This window comes from Drosophila busckii, chromosome 2R, assembly GCF_011750605.1.
Source record: "Drosophila busckii strain San Diego stock center, stock number 13000-0081.31 chromosome 2R, ASM1175060v1, whole genome shotgun sequence".
In the NCBI taxonomy this organism is placed as follows: Eukaryota; Metazoa; Arthropoda; class Insecta; order Diptera; family Drosophilidae; genus Drosophila; species Drosophila busckii.
In genome coordinates this window covers 592805-605554 of record NC_046605.1, presented here as the reverse complement: position 1 = coordinate 605554, position 12750 = coordinate 592805, and the positions used below count along the sequence as shown (strand labels likewise).

Below are 12750 nucleotides of genomic sequence, written 5' to 3'. Positions count from 1 at the left end.
ATAACTATCCTCAATATAAACTAGCAATAAATAACTACAAATACATATGTATCAGAGTTACATTTCGATATACACATATCTATTTATGATATACTTATGTATATACAATTTGTTTGTGTACGTATAGGTCTTATGCGTGCTCCGTCATCACATAATGCAATCGCACATCCTGTTCGTCCATAGGCAAGTCTTCAACCATCTGCTCATTTAGAGCCAAGGCCATTATGGTAGTTTTTTTATGCGGATATTTTTCAGCATGCTGAAGCAGATACTTGTCGTAGTATCCCATGCCGTGGCCGAGTCGGGAGCCAGTGCGAGTAAAGGCCACGCCAGGTACTATGAAGAGATCAATGCCGTGTCCATTGGTTAGCGCATCTTCGCGAGCGTCCTTAAAATCAGGCTGTTTGATGTTCCACTTGCTTAATGGCAAGTGTTCATATTCGTTCATGTCCTTTAGTCGCAGCATTTTCATTTGCGTGCCCTGGTAGCTAGGCACAAATACGTGCTTCTCGAGGCGAAACATCTCGCGGAGCAACTCAGTGGTGCTTAGCTCGTCGCTGGTACTCAGATAAATGCTCACCCGTTGCGCCTGGCGAAAGGCTTCGTGCTGCAGTACCTGTTGCAATAAAATAATCGTTAAAACTAGATCTTAGCCTTGGGGAAGTCTTGTACCTTTATGGTCACCGCCTCGGACTGCTTAGATATAGTTTCTGGCGAGAGTGCTGTCTTCATAAGCTCCTTCATGTGCTTTCTTAGCACCGCTTTCATGCTATTTTGTATAGCTGCCATTGCAAGCACTTGTATTAGCCGGTAATATCTGTTTTCTGGTGTACACCAAACTGTTACTAGTTCTTATCAGCAAGCTGCGGCTTATCAGTGCATGCACTCTCTCTCTCTCTCTCTGGCAAAGCTTAGTAAATAACTAATGACGTAGATTGATTTTGTTGTTGCTTACAGAATAAGAATCAAATTGAAAATAGCGCCTCGAACTTAGCAAATCTGTTTCTAAAGTAAAACTGAACAAACTGTTAAGTGATATTCATGTAGGTGCTTGGATTAGACTCCGTAATGATATTACTGTGTTATCGATAACAATTTTGAGGAGGAGATAAGCCAGGTGAGCATAATAACAAGCAGATATTTGTTTATAACATTGTCAGTTTAATATATAATAGAAAAACGTTTTAAAAACAATATCATATTCATTTATTTTTTAATCGTCTCTGTCGCCTTAGTGTCGGTTTTTGTCTTAAGATTCTTTAGCTGTTCCTTTTGCTAAAACAATAGATACAGTTATAATAAAATAAAATAAATAAAGTTCAAGTTAACTGTCTCACTTGCTTATAAAAGAATTCTTCCTCTCGTGCAGCTTCCATTTTACCAAATGATCCACCAGCTTCACGTATGGAACCTCCACCCCCACCGCCTTTGCCGGCACCGCTGCCCAGTTCACCGACGTGGGACATTTTTAAATTACTGCAAGCAATTAAGAATATTTAAAGCACATTTGTTGAGTTTTGTACAAGCAATGTCTGGGAATCTTATGCAATTAATTATAAATTAAGAACAAAATTTGTACTTACGTGATATGCTTTGGATATAAGTTCTGACTGAGACGACGCAATGCAAGCATATTAATTTATATAGCAACTAAACTATAGTATATTTTACTATATATAAAGAGTGATTTATGTTAAATTATTTCAATTTTTTAGGAAATTTAGCCAGCTGTTTGGTTTTAAAATAACAACGATGCTGCCAACTTGCTGCAAAGTCATTCAGCTTGCGCCAAAGTACACTTATCGATTTGTAACGGTCCAGGAATAATTTTTATTTGAAACAAGCATTTAGCTAACAAAACAGTAATTAGGAATCCAAATTTGATTTGAAATCCTTGGCGTTATTATCATTGCCTGCAGGCTCTCCGCCTACCAGCTCCTCGTCAGTAGCAGCATTAACTTTGGCGTTTAATACCTTAAGACACTCTGTGCTCTAAAAGAAACACTAGGCAAGAAGAGGAGAGGACAGAATTATTTTGGTCAAAAAACTTACCTCATTCATAAAGAAAGCTTCCTCATGTAAATCCTTGTGTTTATTAATGCATGTTGTGTTGTAGAGAGCAGCATGATCAAGTGTCTTCTGGTATTCCTCCCAGTTTCGCATATAGTCTGCATTCTTAGAGTTCTCAATATGTTTGCGTATGTTGGTCATGAGGCCTTGATTGACAGAGCTAAAGTACTCCTCCTCCTTAATGCCGCCTTGCAATTTACCCAGACCACCACCCAGTAAGAATAGGTTGGGCAAATTGTTTTTCCATTCCGAATAAAGTCTATTGGATCGTAGTCTATGGGAATGAGAGGAATACTTAAATCAAATACAATAAGAATATGTATGTATGTATATGCGGACTTACGCGTAATTTAGATATAGAGTCTGAGAACGTTGTAACAAGCCAGCAGCAAACATTTTTTAGATCGTTGAAATAAATATACTTGAATGTTTGTTAATATTTGAGACTTTCCGGTTTGCTGACAAATTCTCATATCATCGGTATTCTAAATTTGTTGTCAGAAAGGTTGAGCACAATTGTAAAAACAAACAAACAAATTTTGTACAATGAAAGTAGTAGGAAAATACATCACAGATCTCCGCGAAAACAACATCCCGATATCGGTAAGTCACTATAAATTAGGTCGATTAACTTTGTTTTGTGTAGCAAATTAAATAAAGTTAAAAATTTTTCCCCTCCCCAATGCGTCCGTTCGCTAAAGACAGCCAACCAGTGGTAATCAAAGGAAGACGCAAGTCGAAACTGGCGGCAAAATCTAAATCTACGGCTGCACTGCTGGTCAAACGCAAAAAAACGAACAATGCGCGCCGCAAGCAGAACGATGGGGCCGATGATTTAGCCAAGGAGTCTTGTCAGTTTGTCCCTGTGCGTCGTAAGCCTCTGGGTGAATATATGAAACTGGAGGTATCCACAAGCAAGAACAACTCGTCATCGCCCTCACCTTCGCTTCAAGGTATGCGCATGAGCTATGCGGCCGCAATAGCCACATACCCCACAGCTGGCGCTGCTGGCGTAAAGGTAATGATCTCGCCGCGCCTCAAGAGGGCGAACAAGGCGCCAACAATCAAGGTTGATGGATCAGGGTCAGGCTCAGGTTCAGCGACTAGTAAGACAGGGAGTAAGATAACCGCTGACCGAAAGTTTCGTATATTCGATGAAACGCCTAAGCCGCATATTGTACGTGTCGATGCGAAGGCTGAACGGACTGAGCGGGCTGAAGCTGCTGCTAATCGGACGGGGCGAGTCAAGAGCTCCAAGGCAACTGTTGACGCTGAGGCTAATGCACTTGGGGTGAAATTCAAAAGACTAGCTTACAACTCGGCTGCAAGGAATTTGAATTCAAGTCAGGTTAATGCATTCTCAGCGTCTAGTCATGTCCATGTAACAACGTCAGCATCGTCAACAGCTTCAACCAGGCAAAAATCGTTTGCACCTGCATTGGTAACGTCAAAGCCAACCTTAGCGTCAACGCCCACCTTCTCGGACTCTGTCAGTTATTTGAGTTATCATCGAGCGAGATTGCAGCACATTATTAAGCGTCAGGCGATCTGTGCAATTAGTTTACAGTCGCCGGAGCCAATGAAGATACCACAGTTTGAGGACAAGCATTTTAAATATCTCGAGGAAGCTGCACTTTTGGCTCAAAATCGAACAATGCTACGCCTATGGCTTAACTCTGATCAACTGATCTGCTAGTAAAAAAAACAATTATTCAGATAGATAAATTTTTAAAGTTGATATTAGTTATATTGTCTGTGTGTGTGCATTCTAAGTACGAAATTTAAACTCAACGGTACAAAATTCAAATTACCGATTAAACAGTATTTTTTTGATAAATCAATGTGAAGTGAGCAAAAATACTGTCGTTGTCGTCGCCTTAACACACAAGGTGACGCTGGTCACACTGGCAGTTTGGGAAGATTTTTTTATGTGTTGTGAAAAGCGCAATTTTCTTGCAATGCTTGGTGCAGTTTAACAAGTGGCAATGGCTCAAATAAAGGCCAATAATGTTAATTGCCTAACGGCTTTACAATAATCTGCATGGCAGCCTTAAGTTGGTGCAGCAGCCAAAGTGAAGTGAAGGGCGCAAACGACGGCAGAGCAAAGTGAGCGCTGTGTATGCGTTTGTGTGCGTGAGTGTGTGTGTGTGTGCATGTGCGTGTGAGTGAGTGCGAGCGTGTGCGTGTGTGTATATGAAAATAATGGACAAGTTAAAAAACAACAACAAAGAAAATGCAGTTATTGCATCAATTGAGTGCCCGTGCCCCTATGCCAGCGCTGTCGACACCGATGTGGACGTGGAGAGCAACAAGAGTACACCCACACCGTATTTCACGCCACTCGAGTATCTGCAGACCTCCTTTGAGTTTCCCTCGCCCACAACAACAAAGGCAACGGCAACGGCAACATCAGGAGCAGCTTCAACGGGGGTATGGGAGGAAGAGACCGCTACAGCGTATACGCCTAAACATTTCACCATAGCCCATACCCATGGCTATGCACATGGCAAGCAGCCACAATCACCAACGACGCTGAATCGCAAATTGAAGCGTTTCTCGCTCTACGATCGACGATCATGTTCGCCGCAGGATGCCACGGGACGAATTGTGGCCAATAAGGAAAATACTATACCAAAACATTTCAGCGTCGACAATGATCAGGATAACTTGTATTTATCAAAAAGCGAACATAATTCACCCACTATACTTTTTAGAGACGAAAGCACCAGCAGCATAAATTTAAACACAACAACAGCAGCAGCAGCTGTGACAGCAACAGCCACAACAACAACAACACCCCAAGCACAGCTGAACTACTCACCCAAGCTGCTTGCGAGCATCAACAATCTCAATTTGCAGCACTCGCCATTAAGCATAATCAACTCGGCGGGCTATAAGCATGGCAATTTCTTTCGTTTTCCCGAGATTGATCAGGCGGCGACAGTGCTGCCGACGCCGCTGGACAATCAGCCAATCAATCAGCAGGTATCGGAGTATCAGCAAGATGGCCGACGTAATCGCAAGAACAAAAATAATCTCACAATTCGGATAACAGACACACAACAGCAACAGCCGCCGTTGTCGCCGGCGCCGCTGTCCAAGCCCAAGACGCCCACCATAAAATGTACAAAGGAGAAAGCGCGCTCACTCGACTCCGCCGCTAATGAGTCCGAGCTGAGCATTGTGGTGCAGCACATTCAAGAATCTCGTGACGTGTCGTTGGGCACCACCGTGCCCATTCAGACATCGTCCTCCAATTCGCTTTCAAAGTTGGACACCACACAATCACTGTACAGTCGCCGCTCCAATCGGCGCAAGTCTCCCGGATTGAACAACAGCGATTGGTTAATGTACCAGCGCAAGCAGCATGCATATCAAAGCTCGCTGGAGTCTGAGGTGCAGCTCAAGTCGGCCTCCAGTGTCGATAGCAAGTTTACGCTGGGAGCCAATTTAGCACCGCGCAGCGCCCACAAGCACAATCCGCTGCTGCATGCGTCCAGCACAAATCTGAAGACGTTACCGGAATGTATTACGCTGGTAGAGTTTACACCCAATTCGGCAACGTCCTCAATAGAATCACCATACAAACAAAAGTCCATGGACTTGCCGCAAGCAAAGCATATGAACAGCTCTATGAATCTGCTGCAAAGGCGCGGCTCGAACCATAGTTTGACTCTAAATCTTCACAGCTCTTGTAGCAATTTAATGAGCAGCGCACTTAGCGTTTCAAATTATAGTCTGGGCTCCGCAAGCAATTCCAAGTCGAGCTGCAATCTGGAGCAGCAGAAACCGACAGCGTCGCATCAACTGCAACTGCAAGTGACCGTTGCCGGCGGCAGTGTCAGCGGCAGCGGTAGCAGCGGAATTCAAAGCCAACGTCAGGGCTTGTTTCGACGACGCGGCTCTAATCATAGCATTAGTCTAAAGAATCACACGACCAACTCCTGTGGCGAACTGAATGCCATGGCCACGCCCAAGCGTGGTCTGCTGGAGCGGCGTGGCAGCAATCAGAGTTTAACGCTTAACATGAGCAGCCAGCCGCAAGAAACGTTGCAGCTTGAACAGCCAAAGCTAACGGTGTGCCAATGTGGTGCATCGGGCACGGCACAATCACCACATCAGCGAAAGTTCTTTAGCACTGAGAATCTGCATAGCAATCGCACTACGAGTATTAGTGGCTCGTCGCAGTACCTGGGCTTCAAGCCACCAATCTGTTTTGGCTCCGCTACGGACTTGCAGCCCAGCGACGACTTGGCTAGCAATAGCTCCGTTCGTTCAGTTCGTACTGAGGCTGGAGGGGTCGTTTGTAGCTGCGCTAGCGGTGGTGGGGCGATACGCAACATTATGACGCGTCCGCTTTCGCCGCAAACCACCAGCGAGGAATTTAAGATCTACTTGGCCAGCATACAGCTGCTCCAAAGCGCCTCGAATCCATTGAACCAATATCAGCTCATTAAACTCAACCAGGTCTTCGATCACAGCTATAAGGCAAACGTGGAGCAACCGCCTGTGCTAGTGCTTGGACGCGGTGAGGGAGACACGCCCACTTTACAACAGCAGCACGTGCAGCAGCAGCAGCAACCAGCGCCTAGTTCTGAAGATAGCGAACTTCTTGCCATCTATCAAGCAATAGTGAAACGCATAGTTATTCCGTTTCCGCAACTGGATGGGGATGAACAAAAGCGAATATTTCGTGAGCTGCACAAGGAGTTCTGGGACTTGCCGCTAAATCATCAGGAGAAACCCATGGTCTTTGGTTCGCAAACAAAGAATCGTTATAAGACCATATTGCCCAATGAGCACTCGCGTGTGCTGCTCGAGAGTGAAGTCAGCGGCTTGCAACAGTTGGAACTGGACCAGGCGGAGCTAAGGGAGGAGCCGGTCAGCACACTGTCCGCACAGGATGAAATGCCCTACATAAATGCAAATTATATTAAGGTAACTGTTGTTCAATTCGTTAAGTTGGCTATGATTAAGCTAATAGCAATGTCCGATATATATATTTAATGTGTTTGTTTGCCTGCAGGGTCCCGACTACGTCAGCAAATGTTATGTTGCCACTCAAGGACCATTGCCGAATACAATTTTTGAGTTCTGGTTGATGATCTATCAGAATACCCAACGCTATATACGCCGTTGTCAGGATGGAGGCAGCAGTCCGCATGTGGACAAGTCGCATATATTGCAGCAGTACTATCAAAAGATTGTAATGTTAACAAACTTTACGGAATGTAGCCGTCAGAAGTGCGCTATTTATTTTCCCATCGAGTTAAATGAAATCTTCTCGGTGTCTGCAAGGGATGAGGTGTTCGAGCTGGACGCGCTGGCACGCGACTACTTTGAGCCGCATCTACAGCCACATGCAACGCAAATTGATAGCTTGGAGGCGCCCAGTGAATTGCAGCCTGACCGTGAGCGAGCTTGCGGCGAGCACATAATCGTGGACACGTTAAAGGTGACGCTGGCGGAAACGGTGCGTAGTTGTCTCCCGGCGCAGGGCAGCTTCTTTTTGGTAAAGAATGTAGGCATAGTACGGCGCAATGGCTACTCTGTGCGCAAGCTGGTTCTGTTGTATTGCATGAGTGTGCCGCAGCAGCGATTGGTGTACTATTTGCAAAAGATCTGCTGCTATCACTACTGGTATCCCGATTGGCCCGATCATCACTCGCCCCGGGATATCAATACACTGCTGGACACGTGTCTCCATGTGCTCAATCTGGGCAAATGCGAGTCAGAATTTGATAATTATGATGACAAGCGTAGCGTACGTAATGCTCACCTCTTCGCTCAACGTTTGGACATCTACAAACAGGATATATTTAATGCCGTGCAGCCGCTGCCCGTAATTCATTGCTCCGCTGGCATTGGACGTACTGGTTGTTTTACGGCAATCTTGAATGCTGTGCGTCAACTGCGACAGTCCTTGGCGTATTCCCTGACAGGCATGCTTAGCAAAACGTTGACCATGTCAGATGTGCTGGAAGCAGAAGCTGAGGCGGAGGGCACACTGCATCTTGTCGAGGATACAGATAGCAGCTTTAGCTGCAACACTCTACATCACATACGGCATATAGTACAGTCCTCGAATACAATTAGCTTTGACATGCTACCCAAGATGCCCGATATTTTCGTCGATATTCTAGGGATTGTGTGCAATTTGCGTCTTCAGCGCGGCGGTATGGTACAAAATTCTGAGCAGTACGAGCTCATACATCGAGCTATTGGGCTATATTTAAAGCGCACTTTGGCGCTGCGACGATTTTAGTGTATAAAAAGTTAATATTCGATTTAAGAACCATAAGAACAAAACACCAATTTACCAATTTGTAAAACGAAACAAAACTTTTGTGAAATCTAATTTAATACAAGCATCTTAACCATGGCTAAACGAGTCTCGAACACACTTATACATATATATATATATATAAAAATATAAATACGCTAAACATAATATATAAATTAATTATGATTACAGCTATATTTGCTACATATTATCTATTACTACTTATTATTTTAATTACAATTACTATTATAATTATTATAAATGTTTATTAAGTATTTGTATGTATGCGTCTGTGTATGCATGTTTGTATGTACATAAGTGTAAATGTTTAAATCATTTTTTGACAACTAGAAAAGAACGTACAGTTAACCCCTAACCTTAATCCTTGATATGCACTCCACAACATTGGTGAGTTGGCCTAGTTTGGAATGGAAAAAAGCTCAAACCTTTTTCAAGTTGGATCGAGGCCTCGGCTAACTTTCCAACTGACTAAAACACCAATTTTTTTCATGGTCAAACTGCCAGCTCTACCTTTGTTGCGCCCCTTCCATTCTCCCACAAAAACTTCTTAAGTGACAATTCAAGTAATGCGAAGTAATCTAAAAAAAAGAAACTTGAATCTTGAATCTTGTATTAATGTTTATGCAATGAAACTAGTCAAATAAAACTTAGAAGCATTATAAATGTAACTTTAAATGTGAAAAAATAAATATGTTTCTTTTTCTTTGGGAATAATAAATAAATCTATCATGATTAATAAGGTTTTGAAGTATTCGTAGTATCGCCCCTATATGTGGTAAGTTAAGCTTAATAAATATTTTATCCCTAAACAATGATTAAATTCGAATTTTAGGGCTCATACTATTGTATCATTTGTATATTTCGTTCCTCATATATTAGCATTCTTATCTTAATCAAAACCATGTAAATTATAAATCCAATTTAAAATGTAACGTTGCGTTTTTTATTTGAACATGGCGCCAATTCATTGTTCTCTTTGTATTGCAAAGCCCCAAAACCTTAGGTTTGAGAGTCACTGGCTGAGAAATAATTCAATTTGAGACGGTGGAAAGGAACGCGTTAACGTGTGACTATCAACAGTATTGCCATATGGCCAAAATATAAGTGTTGCCATATGAGCAATTTTAAATAATAGTTTGTTTACACACACACTTTTATTATTGTTTAGGAAACCAATGTCTAAAGTTCATGATTAAACTTTTATCTCTGCATATAAACATGTGGACAAGCGTGGCCGGTAAAAATGGATGTACATTTATTAAGTTAAGTGGATTAAGATTATACAGCAACATGAAGGTGAGTTGGGACAAGTAAATAATTATTATGATTTAAATGGTTACACAATTTATAGAAAGCGGTGGCAGTAAAAGTACCAGTAAAGCAAGGTGTTCTGGTTGGACAACAGCATCAATTGCCTAGTGGGCTGACATACGATTGCTTTCTAGGTGTGCCCTATGCGGAGCCGCCTGTTGGTGCTCTACGTTATCGAGTAAGTTAGATATGCAGAAAAATAATAATTTATTCAGTTTTATATTCTAAATGCATTTGTTTTTCTATATTTCCACAGAGTCCAGTACCGTTGGAACGTTTTGAGCAATTTGAGCTGAACTGTAGCCAGGAGCGCAGTGTGTCTCATCAGCGTGATCCCTTTACCCAAGAAGTAATTGGCAGCGAGAATTGCTTGTTTTTAAATATCTATGTGCCCAAATCGGAGTTGAAGTCACCGCTGCCCGTTATGGTATGGATACATGGAGGCGGTTTTTGGTTTGGCAATGGCAACAAGGACTAGTAAGCATTAGTTGGAACGTCATAAATTAAAATTAAAGTTCAACTTATTGCAGTACCTTTCCTGCTCAGCTGCTGCAGCAAGAGGTCATAGTAGTTACCCTGAACTATCGCCTTGGTGCATTGGGCTTCCTTAGCCTGCCCGAAGCGGGTATCTTTGGCAACGCAGGCTTGAAGGATCAGCGCCTGGCCTTGGAATGGATTCAGCAGAACATAGCCAACTTCAATGGAGATCAACAGAATGTTACGCTGTTTGGTGAAAGTGCTGGGGCAGCTTCAGTGCATCTTCATGCTTATGCGGCGCATGCGAACAAACTTTTTCACAAGGCTATTTTGCAAAGCGGCACCGGCAATATGGAGTGGGTTTTCCAGCAGGAAGCAAGCTACAAGGCCCGTAGACTGGGTGAACTGCTGCATGGCCAGCAGTTGGAGCAACCGCACAATCTGTTGCGATTCTTACAATCACCAGAAGTTACGCCCTTGGCATTACTAGCCAATACATTAAATGTACTTACACCAGATGAGCGACGTCGTCATCTACCACTGACTTTCAAGCCAGTTATAGAGGATCCTTCCAGCCCAGATAGCTTCATCAGTCAACCCATTTTGGATCTTATGCTACAAAAGGATCGTCTAAAAGGCCTTCCAATGCTTATGGGCTACAACTCTGCCGAAGGCATTGGAATGATCATGAATGCAACCAAGAAGCTTGAGCTTTTTGATGAGGATCTGGCGCGCTTAGTTCCAAGAAACTTAGTCGTTAATCCCAGGGCTCCAGAGGCCGAAGCTGCCGCCGACGACATTCGCCAATTCTACCTTAATGGACAGAGCCTTACACCCGATCGGTTAGACAATCTGGTGGATATCTTGAGCGACTTCCATTTTAATATTGACTTGCAAAACGCAGCGGAGATTCATGTTCACCGCCAAACCCAATCGCCGCTGTATTTCTATCGCTTTGATTACGTTGGTGGCCGGAATATTTATAAGCGCATGCTTGCCTCCGACAAACTGCGTGGAGCTTCTCATGGCGATGAGCTCTTCTATTTGTTTCAAATGGCCGATGATCAGACGCCAGTTGCAGCAGATGATGTACACATCAGCGAGTGCATCAGCCAAATGTGGGCTAACTTTGCTCGTTCTAGTAAGCCCTTGGAAAACTGGACACCAGTTCGAAGGCCAAAGAGCCAATCGCAAGTCTTCCAGTTGGATTACATGTGTATAGACCGGGCGCTGCAAATGCGACAGAATCCAGATGCTGAACGTATTGACTTCTGGCGCAGCATGTACAAACGATACACACCGCAATGCTACGAAGCAATTAGAGCCAAGCTGTAACAGTTTTTCCCCAGTTAAAATAAACATTAATGCTTAAGCTTAAAATAAAACTTTATTTAATTTATTATATGCACTCATGTATTTCGTAATCGAAAAATGTTGATAATGCGTCAGGATACGGCTGATATAGTTATACACACTTTCTCTGCAGGCTATTATTGTCATGTTATTGTTGTCAATTTTTGTCATCTTGCTGTTATTGTCAATCCCCCTTAAAAAGTTTGCAAGAAAAAGTGTAATTTGTGTTTTTGTTAAATTTTTATGCGCTCATGATAAATAATCTGTCATACTCAATAGCTTAGATGCATTCAACTCAACTTGAACGTTAACATTCACAATCATTTCAGTTCTAAAATTACGAATATTTGGTTTTAAATACACTTTTTCGGTTTTTATTGAATCTTAAATTGAGACTAACAGTAGGTTTATAAATCTTATAACTAAATATTATCTAACAATTCAGTTTGGATTGTTGTTCGATTGCACGTTCACGATTTACGACTATTGCGTTTGTTTTTTTTGTTTTGTTTTGTTGTTTTTTTGTTTTTTGTTTTGTTTTGTTTGTTTTCTTTGGTCTCTTTTCTTAACCCACCCCCGTACCTATAGCCTTTTTGACCCGCATGATACATATCTTCAATGCTTAAATTTATCACATATTGCTTAGACTTTTGAAGAGTTTCAGGTTCACATTGTATGTGAGGGAGGTCAAAAATGTTGACAAATCTTTCTTTTAGTATTTTTAATGCTTGACTCCCAGCTTCTGTAGGAGATTTGCCACTAAAGTCTATTTCATTTAATAACTCTAAATTAGAAGTATCTGATTGAAACGTATCCACTTTGCGACCTATACCAGTATTTAACGACTTGGGAACAATCTGCGTATGACCAAGAAAATCTTTAAGATTTTTGTCGTTCAGATCTGTTTGACACCTAACAACATGTGATGCATGTTTATCTTTTATTTTGCTATGCTTATCTTGCAATTTACTTGGCCCACCACGCACAATGCGATCCCTTGGCAGAGATTTTTTCTCAGAAATTATTTGTGTCATTCCACCCAAACGCACATAATCTAATAAGCGTCGCATAATATGCTTATTATTATAATCAACAGGTGATGAGTCTTCATCTGTGTAATCTTCTGTTTTCTGTCTGCCACCATAAACGCCTAAACTTAATGGCAGCTTATGCCAGCCCTTTTCAATGTGATTGCGTATTGCTTCATTGTGTTCAATTTGATCAGCTAACCTTTC

The 12750-nt window shown here is 42.3% G+C and overlaps 6 protein-coding genes across 7 annotated transcripts; 3 read left to right on the top strand and 3 right to left on the bottom strand.

The window, feature by feature from the left end:
* Positions 1–50: 50 nt before the first annotated feature.
* LOC108597053 (5-formyltetrahydrofolate cyclo-ligase) lies at positions 51–1004 on the bottom strand. Of its 2 annotated transcripts, XM_017983372.2 has the most exons (3): positions 956–1000; positions 673–901; positions 51–616 (listed from the first exon to the last, which is right to left on the bottom strand). In XM_017983372.2, the coding sequence occupies exons 2-3, from the start codon at positions 787–789 to the stop codon at positions 131–133; spliced, it is 603 nt and encodes a 200-aa protein (XP_017838861.1). In that variant the 5' UTR covers positions 790–901; positions 956–1000; the 3' UTR covers positions 51–130. The 2 variants fall into 2 exon arrangements, with proteins under 2 accessions (XP_017838861.1, XP_033151015.1); XM_033295124.1 differs by having other exon boundaries at positions 673–1004.
* A 142-nt stretch (positions 1005–1146) lies between these two features.
* On the bottom strand, positions 1147–1688 carry LOC108595124 (ATPase inhibitor A, mitochondrial). Its single transcript, XM_017980285.1, has 3 exons — positions 1584–1688; positions 1338–1476; positions 1147–1275 (listed from the first exon to the last, which is right to left on the bottom strand). The coding sequence occupies exons 1-3, from the start codon at positions 1631–1633 to the stop codon at positions 1207–1209; spliced, it is 258 nt and encodes an 85-aa protein (XP_017835774.1). The 5' UTR covers positions 1634–1688; the 3' UTR covers positions 1147–1206.
* A 17-nt stretch (positions 1689–1705) lies between these two features.
* On the bottom strand, positions 1706–2669 carry LOC108595123. Its single transcript, XM_017980284.2, has 3 exons — positions 2414–2669; positions 2053–2344; positions 1706–1992 (listed from the first exon to the last, which is right to left on the bottom strand). Exons 1-3 carry the CDS (start codon positions 2464–2466, stop codon positions 1867–1869), a joined length of 471 nt encoding a protein of 156 aa, XP_017835773.1. The 5' UTR covers positions 2467–2669; the 3' UTR covers positions 1706–1866.
* A 20-nt stretch (positions 2670–2689) lies between these two features.
* LOC108595122 lies at positions 2690–3609 on the top strand. The gene is made up of 2 exons (XM_017980283.2): positions 2690–3418; positions 3477–3609. The coding sequence occupies exons 1-2, from the start codon at positions 2753–2755 to the stop codon at positions 3513–3515; spliced, it is 705 nt and encodes a 234-aa protein (XP_017835772.1). The 5' UTR covers positions 2690–2752; the 3' UTR covers positions 3516–3609.
* Positions 3610–3997: 388 nt separating this feature from the next.
* Positions 3998–8474, top strand: LOC108597401. The gene is made up of 2 exons (XM_017983945.1): positions 3998–7008; positions 7097–8474. The coding sequence occupies exons 1-2, from the start codon at positions 4264–4266 to the stop codon at positions 8333–8335; spliced, it is 3984 nt and encodes a 1327-aa protein (XP_017839434.1). The 5' UTR covers positions 3998–4263; the 3' UTR covers positions 8336–8474.
* A 1052-nt stretch (positions 8475–9526) lies between these two features.
* LOC108594993 (acetylcholinesterase) lies at positions 9527–11530 on the top strand. Its single transcript, XM_017980126.1, has 4 exons — positions 9527–9670; positions 9726–9863; positions 9942–10162; positions 10216–11530. The coding sequence occupies exons 1-4, from the start codon at positions 9563–9565 to the stop codon at positions 11495–11497; spliced, it is 1749 nt and encodes a 582-aa protein (XP_017835615.1). The 5' UTR covers positions 9527–9562; the 3' UTR covers positions 11498–11530.
* Positions 11531–12750: the final 1220 nt, after the last annotated feature.

Excerpts from the sequence above, each read along its gene's own strand:
- LOC108597053 (XM_033295124.1), bottom strand. The coding sequence starts at position 789 with ATGGCAGCTATACAAAATAGCATGAAAGCGGTGCTAAGAAAGCACATG. Across the intron at positions 617-672 it reads CCGAGGCGGTGACCATAAAG|GTACTGCAGCACGAAGCCTT; the intron begins GTACAAGACTTC and ends TTATTGCAACAG.
- LOC108595124 (XM_017980285.1), bottom strand. The coding sequence starts at position 1,633 with ATGCTTGCATTGCGTCGTCTCAGTCAGAACTTATATCCAAAGCATATC. Across the intron at positions 1,477-1,583 it reads TTATATCCAAAGCATATCAC|TAATTTAAAAATGTCCCACG; the intron begins GTAAGTACAAAT and ends AATTGCTTGCAG. Across the intron at positions 1,276-1,337 it reads AAGAATTCTTTTATAAGCAA|CAAAAGGAACAGCTAAAGAA; the intron begins GTGAGACAGTTA and ends CTATTGTTTTAG.
- LOC108595123 (XM_017980284.2), bottom strand. The coding sequence starts at position 2,466 with ATGTTTGCTGCTGGCTTGTTACAACGTTCTCAGACTCTATATCTAAAT. Across the intron at positions 2,345-2,413 it reads ACTCTATATCTAAATTACGC|ACTACGATCCAATAGACTTT; the intron begins GTAAGTCCGCAT and ends TCATTCCCATAG. Across the intron at positions 1,993-2,052 it reads AAGCTTTCTTTATGAATGAG|AGCACAGAGTGTCTTAAGGT; the intron begins GTAAGTTTTTTG and ends TGTTTCTTTTAG.
- LOC108595122 (XM_017980283.2), top strand. The coding sequence starts at position 2,753 with ATGCGTCCGTTCGCTAAAGACAGCCAACCAGTGGTAATCAAAGGAAGA. Across the intron at positions 3,419-3,476 it reads GGAATTTGAATTCAAGTCAG|CTTCAACCAGGCAAAAATCG; the intron begins GTTAATGCATTC and ends CATCGTCAACAG.
- LOC108597401 (XM_017983945.1), top strand. The coding sequence starts at position 4,264 with ATGAAAATAATGGACAAGTTAAAAAACAACAACAAAGAAAATGCAGTT. Across the intron at positions 7,009-7,096 it reads TAAATGCAAATTATATTAAG|GGTCCCGACTACGTCAGCAA; the intron begins GTAACTGTTGTT and ends GTTTGCCTGCAG.
- LOC108594993 (XM_017980126.1), top strand. The coding sequence starts at position 9,563 with ATGATTAAACTTTTATCTCTGCATATAAACATGTGGACAAGCGTGGCC. Across the intron at positions 9,671-9,725 it reads GATTATACAGCAACATGAAG|AAAGCGGTGGCAGTAAAAGT; the intron begins GTGAGTTGGGAC and ends CACAATTTATAG. Across the intron at positions 10,163-10,215 it reads GGCAATGGCAACAAGGACTA|TACCTTTCCTGCTCAGCTGC; the intron begins GTAAGCATTAGT and ends AACTTATTGCAG.